The sequence below is a fragment of the Engystomops pustulosus genome, chromosome 2 (genome assembly GCF_040894005.1).
Source record: "Engystomops pustulosus chromosome 2, aEngPut4.maternal, whole genome shotgun sequence".
Taxonomy (NCBI): domain Eukaryota; kingdom Metazoa; phylum Chordata; class Amphibia; order Anura; family Leptodactylidae; genus Engystomops; species Engystomops pustulosus.
This window is the reverse complement of record NC_092412.1, coordinates 63,199,282-63,215,212: the sequence shown is the minus strand read 5'-3', so window position 1 is coordinate 63,215,212 and position 15,931 is coordinate 63,199,282. Positions and strand designations below refer to the sequence as shown.

At 38.2% G+C, this 15,931-nt stretch overlaps 1 protein-coding gene across 1 annotated transcript in view; it reads right to left on the bottom strand.

Annotated features, from left to right (window-relative positions):
* MYO1A (myosin IA) overlaps window positions 1–15,931 on the bottom strand; it is a 60,819-nt gene that overhangs the window by 2,889 nt on the left and 41,999 nt on the right. The window contains exons 14-27 of the mRNA XM_072134924.1: window positions 15,580–15,684; window positions 15,319–15,381; window positions 14,878–15,078; window positions 10,904–11,130; window positions 9,826–10,026; window positions 9,457–9,556; window positions 8,337–8,486; window positions 6,289–6,357; window positions 6,050–6,136; window positions 5,214–5,288; window positions 4,246–4,380; window positions 2,606–2,712; window positions 2,338–2,470; window positions 612–761 (exon numbers count right to left, since the gene is read on the bottom strand). Coding sequence (XP_071991025.1) covers window positions 612–761; window positions 2,338–2,470; window positions 2,606–2,712; window positions 4,246–4,380; window positions 5,214–5,288; window positions 6,050–6,136; window positions 6,289–6,357; window positions 8,337–8,486; window positions 9,457–9,556; window positions 9,826–10,026; window positions 10,904–11,130; window positions 14,878–15,078; window positions 15,319–15,381; window positions 15,580–15,684 — 1,803 coding nt within the window. The remainder of the gene's footprint in view (window positions 1–611; window positions 762–2,337; window positions 2,471–2,605; window positions 2,713–4,245; window positions 4,381–5,213; window positions 5,289–6,049; window positions 6,137–6,288; window positions 6,358–8,336; window positions 8,487–9,456; window positions 9,557–9,825; window positions 10,027–10,903; window positions 11,131–14,877; window positions 15,079–15,318; window positions 15,382–15,579; window positions 15,685–15,931) is intronic.

Here is a 15,931-nt window from a genome sequence, read left to right as displayed (position 1 = left end):
ACTGGAAGAAAACCTGTTGGAGTCCGCAAAAGACCTGAGATGGAAATTTCTTCAAACAAGACAATGATCCCAAACATAAAGCAGAATCTACAATGGAAGGTTCACAAATAAATGTATCCAAGTGTTAGAATGGCCAAGTCAAAGTCCAGACCTGAATCTAATGGAGAATCTGTGGAAAGAGCTGAAAACTGCTGTTCACAAACACTCTCCATCCAACCTCACTGAGCTCCAGCTGTTTTCCAATGGGCAAGAATTTCAGTCTCTTGATGTGCAAAACAGATATAGACCTGATACCCCAAGCAACCTGCAGCTGTAAACGCAGTAAAAAGTGGCGCTACAAAGTATTATCTTAAGGGGGGCGAATAATATTGCATGCCCCACTATTCAATTTATTATTTTTTTTACAAAAGTTTAAAATATCCAATACATTTTGTTCCACTTCACAATTGTGTCCCACTTGCTGTTGATTCTACACCAAAAACTTACAATTTTATATCTTTATGTTTGAAGCCTGGAATGTGGCAAAAGGTAGAAAAAGGGGGCAAATACTTTTCAAGGCAATGTAAATACCAAAATAATTCTGAAAATGTTAGTGTTTTTAAGATGAGTACCTGGGTCAGCTGAATGAGAAACAGTCCATCACTGAACTTGCTTACAGAAACAGCAGCAATCTCTTCCATTTTCACTATTGCCTTCATCTGACCTTTTGAGTCCGCAAGGCTAAACTGTGTTTTTGTTAGTAAAAATAGCATGGCTGTTTCCTGGAAGAAAATTAAATTAAATGTAAGCACATTTTCCTATACTCTTTTAAGGGGTTTTGGGGTTTTAGGTCCTGTGTTTAACATTGGTCTGACTAGAAAGTTGTTACAAACAGACAATCTTACTCTGGAGGACCTGTCTGGTCCTGCATTAGACAACCTAAGAGTCTGAATGTAAGAGAGCGAAAGACAATAATACAAACTTGAATAAAAAATAAATTGTGAAACTTCTTCCCATTAACATTTATCATTGATCCACGGGATGGCATATGTCATCTACAGGTCTCAAGTACAAATAAAGAAAAATACAGTAGCCCACTATCCTATACATTATACTAACGTGCAGGATGAAATAAGATCACTCTTTTGCCCTCTATTGGATCTCTTTGGCAGTGCCGGGATGAGGCATAGGCGAGGGTAGGCGATCGCCTAGGACGCCACCCTCGCCTCCCACTCAGGGGCGCTGTCCTGACTTCTGGCCCTCAATGGTGATCAGCGCTATGAGTATATATTGTAAAGCACATTTAATGCTGGTATATATCTATCTGTGGTTATTTACTCAGGATATACATTTATGTGTGCGGTGTATTCATTATTTGATAAATATTTATATACACTATGCGGCATAGTCATTGGTTTCTATGTGTTTGGTACATTCATTGCTGTTATATAGCTATGCCACGTGTTTGCTACAAAATTACGGCGCCAGGGGGAGGGGCAAAAATTTTCGTGCTGCCTAGGGCACCAAAAATGACCCTTCCTGGCCCTGTTCTCGGGGTCAACATAGAACATTTCATTGAAACAGAACATAGTATAAAGGGCAGCCTCATTCTCATGTGGCCAGCATGTCTTCCATCTACCATACAGACCCAGTAATCGTGGGGTCCTAGTGCCAAAGATTTTTCACCTGTTTCCTAAAAGATAGGAGTGCTGGACACAGTTTTCATTATCACAAAGCATGGATTATATAAGGCTACTCTCCGCATGGGAATGTAGCTGAGCAATGTTACCCTGTGTTCTGCAAAGGTTTCCACTGTAGGGCTATCTGTAATACCCAAGTATGACCTCTGCTTGTGTTACCTGACTTTGAACCTATTTCTAACCTGTGGCAGACTATTCTATTGGTTCTTTGGAGCTTGCCCTGACCTTGGCATCTCAGCTAGTCCCTTTAGAAATGTGTGTCTGTGCCTGTCCAGGGTTTTTGGGTGAATGCCAGGGAAACACCTAAATAATGTCCTTAGGACAAGTAGAATCTGTTCAGTGGCACAGAGAGTCAGCAGTGAATATGCTGCTTTAGGTGATATTCGTTATACAGGTCTAACTTATCCTTCATTTCTATTAGATTCCCCTCTGAATGTAAGGTGTGTTGCATTTCCTTTCTACTAGTGAAAAAAACTGCTCACAAGGAAAAGACCTATTAATTTCAACAGGAAGGGCACAAATTTTCCTGGTGGAAAAATCAATTAGCCATGTGACCCAGCCCACTGTAGATATCATTTATCATAATGCTTTTATATACATAAACATTTAATATCTCGCTCCTGCAATGTTCTCAGCTCTGTAAGTTAGGATACCATACCTTGCCATCAGTTTTGCTAATTCTTCGCACATTGGCTGCTACTTCTAATCTTTCTGCAATAGAAGACATCATTTTTTGATATTTAGGGTTTTTCTGTAAACCCACAGCGTCACCTAGGAATGGTCTTGGAACACTAGAAAGAAGAAAAATATTTGACTTAAAGAAGAATTTCTAGAAATAACCGTACATCCTTACATCCTTTTACTCAATTACCCGCCTGATCATTTTATACATAGGTCCCTCTCTTCGCTATTTTAGAAAAACTCACCTGGCTGGGTAGGATTTCTTTTTACCCTTGAAGAGTTCACTAGCGGAAAGTTTATCTTGGAGCATTGCCTTACGTTGAGGGGTTAGAGTCTGTCTGTATCTTTTGCACTATTCAAAAACAAAATGATTGATAATAAAATGTGCATTGTGGTTGCATATTATAGCATATATTTATATTAAAGACCTATCTTTTATACATTACTGTATGTATTTTTTAAAGTAAAATAATTAAATACTAAAAATATAGAAAAAAATTATATTGTAAAATATAAAAATACATTTTAGGGCACTTTCATACTGCCAATATGAAACATACCGTAGTCAACACAATATCCACAAAAGAAATTCAAGGCTTTACAGTATATATGAGACATATGTTAGACAAACACGGACCCCCGCGTGTTATGATTATGGTTGCTTCTGCATGTGCAACTAATGGAGAAAGCCACAGCCAGACACCTTCGGCAGTGGCTTATTTCCAAACCACAAAGGGTTCAGACAAGTGAATTCCAACTTGCCTGATCCTCATCTCCCCCTACATCTGCAACCAGAGGAAAGCCAGGAGTCCCATAATCATCAGAAGGTTGTCCGATCCCACTGAAATCTAACGTCTAATGTTTCATCCATAGGTCTGTTGCAGGTGGGCAGCAGATTGGCACAGAATTAAGACACTTGCTCTTTCATGCAAGTAAAATATCATATATTTACTGCTGATTTTTCTATTTCAAGCAGCAAAAATCTGTCTTGGAAATTTGCTCTTGTATATGGGCAGGGTTACCAAAATCCCATACATGGGCTGGGGAATTTACCAATGTGACACAAGGTACCCCAGTGCAGAGTTAGATAGGACTATTTTTTTGTTGTGCCAGAAATATCACTGAGATGAAAATTCTGGCACCTTGTACGACAGTTGAGTTCTGTTTTTAGTCTAGTGCCTAGTGTGTACTACATGTGGTGTACTGTCTTTTTTTTGACACACAGACTATTTGACTCCCCATTTCAGAGAGCACGTCCGTTGGTCGTGGCCTTGCAAAATAAAAAGTGTTAAAGCTTTGATAAATGTATTCAAGGAATTTTTCATTCGAATGATACCAGAAGTCATGGAACAAGTACAGTAGATTATTAACTTCCACCCATGGTATCTAGCGGTTTATACTTTTATTTCAAATAGGATTTTGATCAGGTCTAAATGAATGATGTATTTAACAATATAACGTGTTTGCATAGTGAATTCTAGTGTTCTGACTACGAAGATGTGAGCATTGGGAACTTCCTCTTTCTCAGTGGGCGTCACACCACAATCCCCTAATGTCAGATTCTTGGTATTACAACTAGCAATGAGCGGATCCATTCAGCTTTGGTTTCACTGAGTTTGGTAAAAAATTTGGTTGGGGAGAGCCTGAATACTGAACCCGCAGTTCTGGCTGAAGTCCGGATTCCAACCTGCAATGTTTGGCACGGACCCATTGCAGTTTAAGTCCACTCATCCCTTATTACAATGCAAGTCAGCCCGGGCCATAGGACTGCTCCCTGCATTATTTCTGGTGTTTTGGTGGGGTGCCCAAGTGTGACTTGATTTTATATAGTTGTACTGGAAAACTGATTAAAAATATTATAACTTAAAACACTTTACTATCTCACCTTCCAAATCTGGAACATTTTCAATAATTCTTGATTTGTATTGGTAAGAAACTTATATTTTGGAGGTGCCCATGTTTTGTCTATAGGGGACATTGATGGAAGGTTGTTCTTCAGTCCCAGGAAATACTTTTGAAGCTGAAAAATAACACAATACAATAAAGAAAATCAATATTTAAACTCTATGTGTAGCTCAAACCTACCACAACTACTTGAGAAAAATGTGGACAAAGATAACATTATTTAGCTTAATTAGCCAATTTGAGCTCTTTTTATACCCATTCCTATAGCGTTGTACTCTTGTCCAGCAGAAGAGTATTCCTCTCTACTATTCCTACATATACATATATATTCAGCTTTCCAAGTGTGTGAGCATCGTCAGTAAGGATAATGGTAAGTCACTGCAACACCTTAATTGTTACATTATTTCCCAAAAATAAAAGGATCAGACCTTGAAGTTAACCCTCCAATGACCAGAATTGAAAAGGTCATAAGAATCAGATACTTTTTAGAGTTTTGGGGGACATGGTGGTTTAATAGGCATTTTTTGATCTGGTGGGCTACCCAATAAACATTTATGTTGTTTTTTGGGGGGCTGACATTAATGAACAAGGGGACTAAGGGAATGTTTACTTTAGTGTCAGCAGGTTTTCTCTGGCTCTTTTTAACACTTTTTTTTGTCTAGTACTTGTGCTTTGTGTCTGTTTTTAATACATTTAATATGTCCCGCATAAGTTTATAGAAGACCACATAGGCAAATGTATATGTCAAAACACAGCAGACAAATCAGGAGAGACTCAGGAGGCACAATACAGTTTTCTTGTTTTTTTGAAAAAGTCATCTTTTCTAATCCTGGACAACCCACTTAAAAGAACAGCTACATAAATTCATTTCAAGGTAATGTTTGGATTTTCTACTTTTTTGAAGCAGCCCTACATGATAAAACAATGTCACTCCCCCCTAAGACTTACAATCCTCAAGTAGATAAAGTTGGACAGCTTCTTTAATGCACTGGATCGGAAATATTTCCTGTATTCTTTTCTCACCTGTAGAAAGAAATGTATATATGAGATGCAACAGTTTCAATTTTTTGGTGTTCAAACGTGTAGACAGATGATGGATAGATAGAAAAACATGAGATAGATAGATAGTTTCCACCTCATGTGACCAGAGGACTTGGAGGTACCTTTTAACACCTCCCAGTATCAGGTAATTGCAGTGGCATCACTGCAAAGGGCCGGTTACATTATAATGGCACCCCCTTGCAGTTCTACTTCACTTGGTATCTCATTGCAAGAGGCTAGTTTTTGGCTTTCTGTGCCATCGCTAACCTTTCCCCTTGCAAGCATGTGCCATATGGATGGAAAGGGACTGAATGCAATGATGGAGAGAGCAACTGAAGTATAGAGCTACCAGATACCTTAAAAAAAATTGGGCTCCCGAAATGAGTATTTATGGCTTGGAAATAATCAGGCTGCATAAACAACCTCTGTTCAATCTTTCTTAAGGTAAGGAAGAGGTTTTGTTATTATTTTATAAGTATCCCGGATAACGCCTTTAAAGGGAACCTGTCACCACATTTGCTCATATACAGCCAGTGACAGGTTCCTATAGAGCTCTATTATCTAACTGACACCCCACTGGCAGCTAATTTTACGGGAGGACTGTTAGTAAGGGGAGTCAAAATCTGGTGACAGGTCTTCTTTAAACCTTTTAAACAACAATTTCCCTTTTGCAACAGTTTCCCTTTTTTGGATAAAAAAGTGAATCTAATCTAATCTTCTAGAAGCTAAGAACAAAGCGTTACCTTGTATCCCCTCCAATAAGCACAAATAACGGATGATGCGTCTGACTGACGGTTTTGCAGTTTTATTTTCCTCAGTAACACACGTGCCTAGAAGCAAATTAACACTAATCAAAAGTGCAACAGATTAAATTAATTATATCCAACAAGAAGACATGCTTTCTATTCACCATAATCAGCCATGACATGATCCAGTTTATTATTTTTCTTGGCATAAAACTGTGCATATCATGAGTCATTACCTTCCAGCCTCGGACATAGGCTTGTAAGAGTAAGGCAGAAAACCGGATTTTCTGATATTGTTTCTTTTGCTGCAAAAGAAAAAACATACATAAAACATGCAGTACACACAAAGAATTGTATCTCATACATGAGCAGTAGCTATGCTTACTACAGTTTTTGTATCTCCAGTATAGTCTAGTCTAAAAGCAAACAATAGCTTATTCTAAAGAGCTCAATAAATTCAGTTGTGATACTGAAATATGATGCTATTGCTGCTGGACAGTGAATGTCTTCCCTTGTATATTTTCCATGACAAACTCTGATTGGTAAAGTTTGGTGGAATAATATTAGGACAACTTTTTTTAGGTGTTGTCATAATGTGCAATTTTATACTTCCAGCTTTGTGAAAACAGTTTGGAAAGACTTCATGACTGTGCCTCAGTGAACAAAGCAAGTTCCATAAGTCATGGAAAGTAGGTAATAGGAGGTAGATGAGGGTTCACAAAAATGATACTCCTTCAAAAATGCTGAATAAGAGCTATAAGAAGAAAAATGTTCGTTATGATGGCTGACTGAGGGACCTGGAGAAGAGACCTCAACCTGGAGGAGCTCTTCATAAAATGAAACTCGTCAAAAAAGGAGTGACCTTCAAAGGGACCTAGTGACATACTGTCAACAACAGAATAAAGTTGTTACCTCAGATTATAACCCAGAAAAAAATACATATTGCAGAATAAATAAAGACCCAAAAATAAAAATTGCAACCTAAAGCCCCAAATAGGGACCAGCCACCTAAATAAGAAGAGATCACCAGCCCGACCCGCTAAATATAGTCCCTAGACTAGGTCTCCAAATAACAGGGACCCAAACTATTTAATTATCAACTTCACAGCTAACCACGGGCCTTCTTAATACACACCCTATACTAGACTTTATTACATTTCTACTGCTGCAACTCAACAAAGCTGTTGACTGCGTCCCCAATCAGTATTTAGATACATAAAAACCCCAAGATTCACACTTTTTAATTCAACTGACATGTCTGCGAAAATTGTTCATGGTGGAAGCAGTTCCCACATCTAAATCTAAACTGCAAAAGAGAAAGTTGATCCTACCTATTTTAAGTAAAGAAGGCCTAGGTCCAAGGTAGAACGGTCCAGTAGTTTTTCTGTTGTATAGGTGTTTAGCCTAAGTGAAGCTGCCTTGTTGTTCCAGATTGTTTTACAAAGTTTAATGAAAATGTTCTCAAAGAACATCAAATTTGTAAAACAGATTACAGGGTTCTGCTTCTTCTATGTTTCTTCAGCTGAGGAGATGACTTACTTTTTCTATTGCACTGCTATAAGGACACCATTTGGCCAGGCAAATTATTCTTGATGCTTGGAACCAGGGGCATAATTAGGAGAGGCAGAGCCGCAAAGCAGACTTCTGAATGGGACCCCCTTTCACACACATTTATACACTCAAATATATACATGTTTATATACTTATATACATACAGCATATACACACCATATATACACATACAACATAAACATACATACAGTATATACCCACCATATATGCATACATACATCATATACACACATACAAACAGTACTATACACACCCATGCAGCATATACACACATATAGAGGATATACACACCACCATATACAGACATACAGCAGACACTCTAACAAATACATACACAAACCCACACATGCAGCATATAAACACCCAATACCCCATATTTTAGGGCCCCCTGACACTGTGGGCCCCATAACAGCTACTGTGGCTACTACCCCTGCTCGGAATATATTGGCAGGAGCAGTGTGGGAACCAGCCATTCAAAAAGCCAGAGCACATTTTGGCACATACCTCCTTTGTGCAAATGTTAGCAACCTAATGTCATATTTCTTTCACTTTTGCCACTCTCCAAAATGTGTGTGTTTCAAAGGGAGGGTTCCTAGTTGACATAGATTTGAATTATTTGCACATGGACAAGCGGAAAAATGTGACAGCCATAAATTAGGTAGGTTGATGAATCTGCTTCATCTTCAGATTTTGACATGATCTTAAAACTTACAGTGTGACCACGGTAAAATGCAGAAATGACGATCTGACTCTTCCGCATAAGCAAATAGTGAGCCCGGAGCCTCCATCCACGGAACACCTTCTGTATAAGGATGGCCAATTCATTCATTTTCTGCCTACGCTTTTCCTCCAAGTCAAAAAGCTACAAATAAATACAGTAATGTTTGCGTAAGAACATCTGAATTACAACTTGAAGGTAAAATTAATTGAAAACAATTATAGATATAATTTATAAGGAATTTGCCAGTTTAAATGATGAACTACTAGGCTTAAAATTTGACAAGATGTGTACCAAATCCAATTCCAGTAGTTTCTTTAAAAGGAACTTGTCAGCAGAAATTGACAAAATAGACCACTATCAGTATGTTGCTAAACACGTTAGCACCTTAAATGTTTCTTGAATGCCCCAGAGTGGTTGCATCAACTAGAAGTGATAACCTGACTATTGCCACTGTCAGACACTGCATATATGTCTAAGAAGTACACACTGTGGCAGATTTATCAAGCTGGATAAAAGTCAGAATGTTCTTAGTTGCCCATGGCAACCAATCACAGCTCCTCTTTAAAATACTCACCAGCACTGGTAAAAAGAAAGCAGAGCTGTAATTGGTTGCCTTGGGCAACTAAGAACATTCTGACTTTTAGACAGCTTGATACATCTGCCCCATTGCGTAGTTCAGGTGAGTTTCCCTTTCTGTGCAGGTACAGATAGTAGCAGAGATGAGTCTGAAGAGATTAGTATTAAGGTTCTAACAGACAAAGGATAGTTGACCATTGGTCACCAGCGTTGGATTCGCCTAATAGAGGAACTTAGGATACTCTAGTGAGCCCTCTGCATCAAGCTGTGACAGATTCAGAGCATGTTGAAACAGATTCCTGTGATCAGAACAGAGTCCAGTCCAAGGTCACCTCAAAAAAGTATGTATGAGTGTTGGGCCACTGCGTGGTCTCAGACTGGTAATCTGGTTCCCAATGGGCTGCTCAAGTGGGGGACTATCAATCCTCCACTGACCAGATATGTTGGTAGTTAAGTGTCACAAAAGCCTAAGACAGGTTCACCTTATATAACAGTGAAGAGAAGGGACATACAGTTACTGAAATGAAATACATACTGTGCTTGGGGTCCTGATAAATAGTTTGGTTCTTCCATATGCAACTTCATCAGATGAAATATTGACTTCTGGGTCATTTAGCATAACCTCTACCCCATCCCTGTCACAATAACAGGACACATTTGAGTAAAACTCAAAAAGAAATTCTGCTCCTAATTGAAATGAATCAACAGAATAGATGTAGAACAGTAGAAAGTGTCATCTTGAAAAAAAAAAGTCACTACTTGTTATAGTTAAAAATAATAACACTTATGTAACATATGTAAAAATGAGATTTTCATACTTTAACTACCATCTGCAATCTACATGTTTTTTTAAATTCTAGATGCCCCGCTAGATGCAGTTAGTTCTGGTTCCATATAACCTTACCGTGGGTCTCCTCTCCACATAGGCCACGTCTGTTTACTCAGCATCTTGTACCGATTCAGGAAAGAGCCATACTCCTGTCTGTAAGCATATCCGGCACGACGTACTCTTACATTCTCAAGCAGGCCTAGGTAGCGGACCTGTATCTCCATAAGCTTATCATCAAACAAGGATGGCTTCTTTGTGCCATTAGGCTTCAAACACCTGTTTTTTCATGCAAAATAGAACAAGTTACTATAAAAAAAACAATGTAAATAAACTATAATTATATTACAATATATATAGAGAAATTAAATATGCAGTATAGGTAATACCAGAAAATAATGGTCCTACTGGTGTTATGTTTTCTACAGTTCTTTAAGGAATCCGTAGCCAACAAGACTGAATGTTGCTCATCATAATACACTGAATCACTACACAAATATATAATGGTGTAAGTGCTGCTCAAATTGGGGGAAACCCAATGCGTTCCATAATACGTTGATGGGGACCATTAGACAGGGTTTTTAACTAAATGACGGATCTGTCAAAAATCTAAGAATGGAGTACAGAATATAGAAAAGTATCTATTAGAAGAAGGGTCTTTTGGGGTGGCTGTCTCATAGCTCCATGTATTGCTAAAGAGACTAGTGCCCTTGAGGAAAACCCAGAGCATGTCCTATTCTAAGCTGTGTTTTCTGGCTTAGACTTACATGGCCCACAAATACCGTTATTACAGCCGCAGACAGCGGGCATAGATAAACGAAAATCATGTGCAGTTAGCTTAATTCCGATAAATGCTGAGCTGTTTCATCCCAGCAGCACCCAGCGCTAAGGATCCTTACCTCCCTTTATGTCGACAGCAGATTCTATGAAGGAAGTGGCTGATTCAGTTAGTTCAGTAACTAAGCCAGGGTCTTCAGCTAAATCTAAGAATTATGTGCCGACACAGAGGGAGGTGGGGAAACTCAGTGCTGTTTCATATATAATATGAGTGTTACGGGATGTTGCAACTTTTCTCCGAAGCATATTCTTATGCTCATGAGATTATTGTAATATGTGATAACGGCGTCTTATTAATTTATTATAGCTAATATGTCACCTGATGTAATTGGGATTCTTAGCATACAGATTCTTCATAAGTGTTGACACTGAGCCTTTGAACTGGAAGCCAACAGTGGGTGGACGTTTAAGAGAACTATTTTTTGGATCTCCCTCTGGGAAAATAGATTTGAGCAGTTCATGCTTTGCCTTGAACATGGCCTGGGAGAGGTCTCTGAAGAGCAGATCATTGTTCTTGTCCAAAAATCCATTTGTGTTGTAGGTAACCTGCAGATAACAGATATTTTTTCATGATCACTACTTTTTTTCAGCCAATATTAAAAATGTCAGAAACTAACATGCAAAGGAGGTTGCAAACAAAAACAACTTATCTACAGGAAAAGAGAGAAGTTGTAAATTGCAGGTAGATTTATCACATGTGGTGACTCTCCATATGTTAGATCTATATGATTTGTAGGTGAAAAAAGTGTGTGGCTATTATTTATTAATATATTTCTATAGTTATCAGAGATGTTTACCCTGAGAGCTCGCTTATAAAGTACATCAGACACATCACTCATTCCTGGACCAAACAGGACTTTATTAAGCTCAGAAATCCAAAATCCTGGAGTCAAAAAGGTGTAAAAATTGATTTTTGGCAAGACAATTTGGTCTTTTGTGCACAAAAATGGCTACATTGTATATGTTTACCTCCTTATTCCCTCTTTATTTTTAAATAAACACCAATATACAAGTATCGGGAGTCGAACTTCAGCAGATTTCCTCACTACTTAAATAACTGGTCACCAATCCTACCTTATTCATACTATACTGAAACAAGAAAAGGGCCACACTTTAGTGGAAATCAAACTTTAGCAAACAGACAATAAAAATCTTAGACTTCACAATAAAAATGGCACCAAAATTTCTTATAGATAATATCTTATTTGGGTATTTGAATTGTTCTAAGAGAAGCCTTGGGTATTACAATGAATAAAAGGCAATTATTTGAAATAACAGACTTGGACACTAAAAACAAGTCCAAATTGGCGACCACACCCGGAAGATACTATCAACATCACAGACCCCAAACTCATTAGCACAGATACCAAAGTCATGTAGAAACATATTATTCACATCAAAATTATCAACGGGATCGCACACCCAGTCACCAACACTAACAGTCTCATTACCAACAATCTCCACCCCATTACACACAAACCACTGCAAGACAATTGGAGTAATTGGAGAAATTGTAATAAGGGACCTAAAGACAGCAATACAAGATATCACATCAGAGACACCAACTACTGAATACACAAGTCTCAGCACCAAACCAAAAGAAAAAAGAGGGAGGAAAAATAGGACAACCATCCGTAGTCAATCTCAGTAATATCTCAAACAGCTAAACCTATCCCAGTGATATAAAGGACTAAAATCCTCTTCCACACAAACTATTGTCAAGTTTCAGACCTTTATTGGTATTGGAAAATACATTTGTAATCTCTGCCTACAAAATTCTATATTGAAAACCCTATTAGAAAACACATTCTTAAAACTGATAGATATTTTCACACAGATCTGAAACTAAAGTCCAAATGGTAGCCTAAAAAAGAAGCTAGTAAAGAAATGGGAGCATTCAAACCAGCAGTAGTACGAAGCAATATTTAACCCCTTAAGGACGCAGGGTTTTTCGGCTCATTTCTCGCTCTCCAACTTCAAAAATCCATAACTTTTTCATTTTTACGTGTACAGACCTGTGTGAGGGCTTATTTTGTGCGTAACAAATTTTACTTTCCCGTAATGTTATTTATTTTAACATGCCGTGTACTGCGAAGCTGAAAAAAAATTCCAAATGTGGAAAAATTAAAAAAAAAAAACGTCACGTTCTTGTGGGCTCAGTTTTTTCTAATTTGACTGTGCACTCAAAATAACACCTCAGTTTTATTCTTTGGTTCGGTGCGATCGCGGTGATACCAAATTTATATAGGTTTTATTGTGTTTTAACACATTTTCAAAAATTAAACGAATGTGTACAAAAAAGAAAAAAAAATTTGCCATCTTCTGACGCTAATAACTTTTTCATACTTTAGTGCACGGAAATGTGTGAGGGGTCATTTTTTGCAAAATGAGCCATCGTTTTCATTGCTACCATTTTGAGGTCTGTGCGACATTTTGATCATTTTTTATTTCATTTTTTATGTGATGTAAAAAGGTGTAAAAGTCGCATTTCGGACATTTGGGCGCCATTTCCCGCCTCGGAGGTCACCGCCGGCCGTAACTGTTTTTATATTTTGATAGATCGGGCATTTTGGGACGTGGCGATACCTAATATGTTTGTGATTTTTACTGTTTATTATGTTGTATATCAGTTCTAGGGAAAGGGGGGTGATTTGAATTTTTAATATTTTATTATTTTTTTTTATTTTTTAAACTTTTTTTTTCCTTTTTTTCCCCACTATTTTTTAGACCATCTAGGGTACATTAACCCTAGATGGTCAGATCGCTCCTACCATATACTGCAGTACTTCTGTATTGCAATATATGGCATTTTTGCCGGTCATTCATTACAATGAGCCACTGGCTCATTGTAACAAATCTCCAGAAGCCATGTAGCCTCGTGTCAAAAGAAGAGCGGCGGCAATGACAGGGTTAATAGCCGCGATCGGTGCAAGCACCGACCACGGTTATTAGCAGTGGGGGTTTTCTGCAAAAACCCCCACCTTTGTATGAAGAGGACTCAGCCCGTGAGCCCTCTTCATACACTCCTTATACCTCTGCGCCGTAGAGCTAGCTCTACGGCGCAGTTAAGGGGTTAAGTAGCGCCTAAGTTTAAATCTATAAAAGACAAGAAAGTATACAAATTACTATATACCCTGCAGATAATGGAGGAGGTACTGTAGTGATGGACACCAATACGTATACAGAAGAATGTTTACGACAGGTAAATGACAACTATTCATACACTAAACTCACTAAAGACCCAATAGAAGAATATACCACGCAGCTAAAGCAACTGACACAGCGTTTGATGAAGGAATTTTAAATAAATCAGAGTACAGACGGACCCGTATTTAAGGAGACTAACAGATGACCCCTAGTTACAGACAGACCCCTCTGCTCACTGTGACCTCTGGTGAAGCTCTCTGAATGCTTTACTTTAGTCCCAGGCTGCAATGATCAGCTGTAAGGTGTCTGTAATGAAGCTTTATTGAGTCATCAGTTGTCTGCTCCATAACCCCATGTGCTTCAGGATTTCATGCACTCTGGAAGCCCCCTGGTTTGATTAGTCAGTGTGCTGCTGCAGAGTAGTGTGCCCGCACCAAGCTTCTTAGCTGATGTTCACTTCGATAGAAAGAGGTTCCCCCGAAATGTACAAGGGAAATATGCAATTAAGTTAAGGACAACATTGCCTCTTTTGACTAGCTTGTAAGGCAGCAATGGAGCATCAATGGCTGTAAGTCTCCCCATGCCTGAAAGGCGGCCTTAAAGGAAATCTACCACCAGGATCAAGGATTGTAAACCAAGAAGACTCAGATGCTGGTTTGTGCCCCTCTGGCAGGATTTGCTCTTCTTTTAACTTTTTTTGCCATTGTTTTTTTACAAAAATATATTTAAAAGCCCATCAGGATTATTTGCATAATTTTTAAAGCCTTTTTCTTAAACACAACAGTACAAGAAGCTAAACGAAGAGCAGATCCTGCCAGAGGATACACACACTAGTATGTCATTGTGCTTGGTTTACAGTCCTTTATCCTGGTGGTAGATGTCCTTTAAGTCTTCATAAGGAGAGCTCTTAGTTTCCAACCCAAAATTTACATAATAGGTAGTTATCATGTTTACTTCCTACAATTTAACCTCAGCAACCCTTGGGCAGTTCACAAATTGAGATTTTTCTGAAATACTGCCACCTGATGATCATGCAAAAATCACAAATTTTGCTATACATGTTGCGGTGTGTGTATTCTAACAGAATAAAACTCAGTTACAATGCATGGATATTTTTAGTATTATGGTATATTAATAGATTCTTACCTGACCAGCATAATGTTCTATTCGGAAAGAATTATCGGGCAGAGTCACATCCGTAATATTTTTGGCATTCTGGGTAATCTTACTCTTGAAGTGCTTATGGTTTCCAAGCTGCCTTCCAAGCTTTGTTAGGAAGGTGGCATCAGAGACATTTCCTGGGAGCAGGCACTCCTCATCCAGTATCGCTAGTATTCCCTTTGTGTTCTGCCGCAGGGAGACACCAAGGGTTCATGTAGAAGTATTAGTACAAGTGAACATTCTTTCCATACATTTTATAAAATTTAAAGGAACATCCAGCACATTGTGCAGTGCATAATAATAAATAATACAGGCAGAGTATTTGAGATATCCGGGATAGTTATATGTCTGTGCATCCAAATTATATGTACTATACTACGTATAGGAACCACCATTGAGAACTATTACTCTTGATTTGCTACTTACATCCTCTATTAGTTTGCAGATAATTTCGTTGTCAAAAAATTCAATCTGGGTCCATTCAATTCCCTTAAATAACAGAATAAAGAGATTTATGAAGTAATGGCGACTGATACATTGTGAAATGTAATTATAAATTTTGGTTTTGCACTAAAACTAACAGTGGTCACATATTGCTTTTATTTTCTCACCAGCTGCAGACAAATAAAACCACAAGATTTTTATACCAGCAGCACAAATGAATGGAAGTGGAAAGGCAAATGTTACCTCTCTACGGTATTCTTCCTGTTCTTCTTTCAGAGTCATTTGGATGAAGATCTGCTGTAGTTTTTCATTACAGTAATTAATAATGAATTGCTCAAAGCTGTTTTCCTGTTGAGAAAAAAACACAGTTGTTACACCGACAAGTTTTTTCATTTGCACACATCTACAAAATGTGAAAGGGTTTATCATAAGGTAATTAGTATTTGTGGGAACAAATAGCCTCAGGATAGCATTAGAGTATACTCATTGTACAATCAGTGTTGGTGTGACCCTCAAGGACCCCCTCATCAGTAGAACAAGGGTTCCTTCAGGGGTAATGGTTGTGTATCTACCCTTTACTACAGATTAGACCATG